This window comes from Stylophora pistillata, chromosome 11 (assembly GCF_964205215.1).
Source record: "Stylophora pistillata chromosome 11, jaStyPist1.2, whole genome shotgun sequence".
Lineage (NCBI taxonomy): Eukaryota > Metazoa > Cnidaria > Anthozoa > Scleractinia > Pocilloporidae > Stylophora > Stylophora pistillata.
In genome coordinates, this window is record NC_142529.1 from 24,452,197 (window position 1) to 24,457,706 (window position 5,510).

General features: G+C 40.2%; 1 protein-coding gene across 1 annotated transcript; it reads right to left on the bottom strand.

Annotated features, from left to right (window-relative positions):
- Nucleotides 1-432: 432 nt before the first annotated feature.
- On the bottom strand, nucleotides 433-1,208 carry LOC111347104 (uncharacterized). The gene is made up of 2 exons (XM_088737668.1): nucleotides 1,091-1,208; nucleotides 433-989 (listed from the first exon to the last, which is right to left on the bottom strand). Exons 1-2 carry the CDS (start codon nucleotides 1,206-1,208, stop codon nucleotides 433-435), a joined length of 675 nt encoding a protein of 224 aa, XP_088593794.1.
- Nucleotides 1,209-5,510: the final 4,302 nt, after the last annotated feature.

Consider the following 5,510-nt stretch of genomic DNA (forward strand, 5'->3'; position numbering starts at 1 on the left):
TTTGATGATATCTGCCGGTCTACCCGATTACTACCTAAACAGCTAATGATTAGAGTTGAAATGGTGAAAACTATTCTCACCTAACATTTGGCAAAAACATTTTACATACCTCTATGATGCATACAGATGAAGAGACTCTATTGGTCAAAAAAACTTTCTGTGAATTCCAATTGGCTGCATATGAAGTATGGGCAAATGTATGAAGTACTTAACAGTAACATAGAAATCATAGGCATGTGGCATTAATGAGCAAATCTCACTGTAAAAGGCACAATACATTTACTGTTTTTATGCATGTTATTTTCTCTCTATGGTCTTCTGTTGTAGAACACCACAGTTGGGAAATCAAAGTTAAATTTAAGGGTGTCTTTGTTGACTAGCAGAAGAATAATTATGTCTTTTGTGATATTTCATCTTTAGAAAGTACTGGGTTTAAGAAATTAAAAAGGAAACAGGCAACACTCCATGTCTGATTAATACTGCCAAACATAGAAACTGGAATGACAGAGTGGAAAATTCTGAATCTTCGAACTTTATCAGTCCTATAGCTCTTTCAACATGAATGCGATGCCGTGCTATTGTTTGGGTCTTGATTACATCACTCTCTTCGAATCCCGCTTTGTCCTTCAAGAAGGGGGGAATATTCAATTTGAATTTTAGTTTTGCAATGTCATCACCAATGTCAAAACCTTTGTCTGCCATGACGGGATCTCCTTCTTTTAGTTCACCACATTGTACTTTCTGTTTCACAGTTTCCAGAAACCCTGATCTCTGCACTATTTGTTTTTCAGAAATGGAACCTTCGAATGATTGAGAAACAAACATAATGCCCCCATTAGGATCAACTCGTATAACAGACTTAAAAGTTGTGTGGGACTTGTAAGTACTGCAGCTCTCAATGTGCTTTTGAAATGAACTAAGGACTTGACTTTTCAGTGCAGTCGCATCAACAGTCACAATAGTCTTAGGATATTTCTTGATAAATTCCTCTAGAGAATGTTAATTATATCTCTATGTGGCCATATTTTTAGGCTGCCAATTACATTGTACACAAAATTAACCCAAGTAAGATTAATATTATTTACAGTACTCTCGGATACACAAAACCTCTCTGCTAAATCAATGTTGGACAGTCCCGTCATCAGCTTCATCAGTAACATGAGAAACTCATCCTCCACTGAAAGCTTGTGTGCAGAGGGTCTCGTCATTGTTGATTCCCTTTGAACGCGATCATTCTCTCCTTCAGTTTCACCTGCCTCGAACAGTTTTTCAATGTCTACGCTTCAACGTTTGATTTTCCAGCTTCGCTATCCCAGTAAATCAATTTTTTTCGGTCAAGATTGGCCATTGGAAATTTAAGTGTATTCATGAAGTCAACATAGGAATTAAAACCAGTGAACTGTGTGAAAAGCTTCTTTTCTTTGGAGAGCGTAGTGCACTTTGATAACAAGTGGTACACAGAAAAGCTATGTATACATGGCATCCTGTGAGATATATCCGTTAAATTTGAATTTAATCTTTATTAAGGCATAAGATAAATAATCACATATCCTATGTTACAACATTAAAAGAAACTATATATATAAATTAAAGAGAAAGTCAAGATAAAAATTATAAGACTAGATTATGTTTAAAAATTAAGCGGTTGACAAACCTGTTTTTGAACCTATCAGTGTTTATTTTAGGATGGTGACTTGTCCCTTTCCTCAGATTGTACTTGGTTGATTTCTTTTTTGGCATTATAGCTCTTAAAGGGTGTATTGTATTATTAAAAACATTCTTGAAGATACGTGTGTCTTCTTGATCTAACAATTCATAGACATTAATGTGGTTGGATGTATACTTGCGCTTATAACATCGATCTAAGAAACATTGGATTGTTGTTAATTCGGAATTTACAGTGCCAAATACGGGCAGTCCGTATAATATATTTGGTAGAACCAGATTTAGAAACAGATGGTCTACTTCGGCCTGATTGTACCCTTCTTTCCTTAAAGATGTTAAAATGAACAGGAACTTCTTTGCTTTGATTAGTTTTTCAAGAATATGTGTTATAAACCTACTATCTTCCTGAAATGTTACCCCTAAAATAGTAAGCTCTTTTGTCTGTGGTATTCCAGACACAATAGGAAACTCTATTGTACAACCTTTCTTGCGGAAAATGATTTCCATGCACTTAGATTGATTACTGCTCATATCATTGCTTCTAGACCACTGGGAAAACTGATTAATCAGTGCGATAGAATTTTCATTATCACTTATCACAGGCGAGATAATGGTTGTATCATCTGCATATTTTACCAGCACGCTCTTATTGTCCAAGTGTATCTCTAAATCACTGAGAAAGGCATTGAACAACTGCGGCCCGCTAACACTTCCTTGGGTGGTACCTTTGTTGACACTTTTCCATTTACCAATAAACCCATTGCTAATGACCCTCTGCTGCCTGTCTCCAAAAAAGCTTAGATACCAGTTAACTATATAAGGGTTTAGGGGGAGTTGCTTCAATTTGTGTGAGAGGAGATCGTGTTTCACACTGTCAAAAGCCTTGCAGAAATCCATAGCAAAAAGGCGTACCGCTTTGCACTCTGGTATATCAAGATATTGATTGACAGTATGTTGGATAGTCAGTAGAGCATTGGTACAGCTCCCTCCCTCTATCGTATCAAGAAAAGTGGCTCAAATTTGATAACAATAGGCTTTGTTAGACAAGCGAAAATGACCCTATATGGCCATTTTTGGACAATGGCGCAACAGCTTCAGAACACACGAGGGATTTGTCGAGGTTTCCGATTAGCATACGAGCGGGAAATTTAAACGCTCGGAAAGACTAGACTTTAGTTTAGAACTTTGACGACCTTAGTTTAGAACTATGACAGTTTCTGGAGAAAGATTTATACGGAGAGAGGTGGTCTGAATGAGACACAACGTGTTTTGATATCTCGATGTGTGCATTGCCACATTAGCGGTCAATTTTTTCCTGGAGTAGACCATTGAGAGTTGGCTCGACGAGACAAATTTACGCTACCCACTTCTCCCAAGCGGCTAAATCAGCGTTTAATTTTCCCTTGGAGTACTCCGTTGACAATTTACCTATTGTGTGCAAATATGCGCTACCTACTCTTCCAAAATAGCTTAATTGTGATGCCAAAAACTTTTTTCCAATTAGTCACGAACTTTTTCACGTCGCCTCGGCCAAAGTCCCTCAGCGCTACAAAGAACAAAAGGACTGTTGTTCACTACTTAATGTGTGAAATAGAGCCGGAACAATAGACCTTTTCTTGATACGTGTAGGCAAACTGTGAGATCCCAGAATGTTCATCGAAGGTCTCCCTTGCGTGTGTTCCTAAGACAGCTTTCTCAAAGCACCTTGCGATGACAGGTGTCACATTTATTCCGCGAAAGTCTGAAATTCCCTTGGGTAAATCAACCTTCGGCAAGGGGTTCAGGTCTGACTTTTTCCAAGAGACAGGCTAGGCGTGTGTTCTAAGAGACAGATTCCAAATCCTAGTGATAACTGGAACGAATAACGCGGCGTGGTTTTTTCCATATAGTGTACGGGATACCATCTGGTCCGGTCGCTGTTTTCTTTATACGCATAAGAGAATTCAGGACTTGTCGCTCTGAGATTTCTGGGACTTCCTGGTCTTCACTAATCTCCAGAGGTGTTGGCTTCATGTAGGCGTGGTCATTACATAGGTCACCAAAGTAGTCATTTAACGCGTCGAGTTTGTCGTGGCCAAGAGATAGAGAGACCACCGGCTTGCGGCGCTGAGATGTTTTATCACTTTTTTCCACCAATCCCGATTTCCAATAGAGGCGATGAAGTCCCTTCTGTTTCCGCAAATCACTTCAGAGATCCTTTTATTCATAACTTTAAGACGGTCTTGATTACTGAGCGATATGCGTGATTTGGCTTGTATCATCGATCGAACGAGCGGAGTCATCCAGCCCGGGTCTCTTGATGACATATGCACCGTTTTCAGAGGCATGCAGCTATCCAGGTGCCCTAGGATGGTATTTTCGAGCCTACCAACCACCTAATCGACATCAGTTTCCTGTATCACATCATCCCAGTTTTCCTTCGCTAACGCGATATACAGATCACGCTTTCTATGAGCTCTTTGGTCACACACGTATACTTTACGGCGGATAGATGGAAGCTTTATACCGGGAGGTAAAATAACTCTCATGTGATCTTGGAGAGCATGTGAAAGGGATAGCACTTTGAAAAGAGATCCGTGCAGTTCGTGAAACAATTGTCCAAACAAGAATTCCCTCTGGTAGGAAATTAACCAGAGCATTCCAGCCAGACATTTCTTCGAAGCGTTTGATATTCAATTTGTTGACATCGCCACCACACACCACAGCTGGTTAGTTCGCAGATATCATCCTCTTGCGTTTGAGTCTTACGTGAAGTCAGAGTTAGCCCAGACAGATTTAAAGTTTCGTCACCTTCACCCTCAGATGCCGTGCCAGTCGCTTCTTCTTCCTCTTGCCTACTAGTGTTCAGCTTTTCTACCGCAGACCTTGCAACAGTTTCTGGACTTTCCTTACTCCAAGCGAATATAAAGGGACTGCGTTGCGTTTTAATCTGCGATTTTTGGCGTCAGGATTGATGAAATCCTCAGGGTTGAAGTGCTCGCTGCAAATCTTCACATGCTTGTTCACATTAAATAATTGGGATTTCTTCACATTTTCGCGATCCATGTCCTCGATAAAGCCTTGTTATTGAGCGGAAGCCCATGGAAAGAAATATCTGGTCATTTATCAGAGCTATTCTCGGATTCTCAGGTGGAGCAAAAGTGCTGCATTTTTAGTATGAAATTTCCAAGTGCGAACCTAAATTTGTCTGTTTTGATTTCAACACCGATTTCAAGTCACATGATCCCCGCTCCTAAGTTAGCCCATTGTGTCTATTCTCCAAAACTCACTGAAAAAAAACAACAACAAAAAGAAGTAGAAACTCCTCTAAGAACGGAACGGTCCCTGCTTGCACATCCATTTTTCGTTCTTCGTTCTTCGTTCCTTGTTCTCCGTTCCCCGTTCCCTGTTCCTCATTTCCCGTCCCCCGTTCTCCGTCCTCCGTCCTCCGTTCTCCATTCCCCGTCCCCCGTTTTTCACGGACAAAACAAATAACCACATCCGCCTCATGTCCAATCAAACCGGATGCCACTGGTTCAACCTTCTATTTCCCTTGAGAACTACTTGGAAAATGTCAAAATGCAACTTGCAAAGATTACTGTAACTGTGCCATAAAATAATTTGTCACGCGATGAGGTCACTGCTCTAAAGGCGATTAAAAAAAACTCTGCTTTAAACCTTAAAAAGCAGACAAAGGCACAACAACAGTCATCATGAATAAGACAGAAACAAAAGTGACAAACGATTAGTTGTGCGACTAGAAAATCGGGAGTTACAAAGCAAAACCAGTTCTATCCCGCTTGGTCATGATCCGAAGAGTAGCATTGACTGATTGACGCAACGATAGTCATTTCTTGTACGAGCTG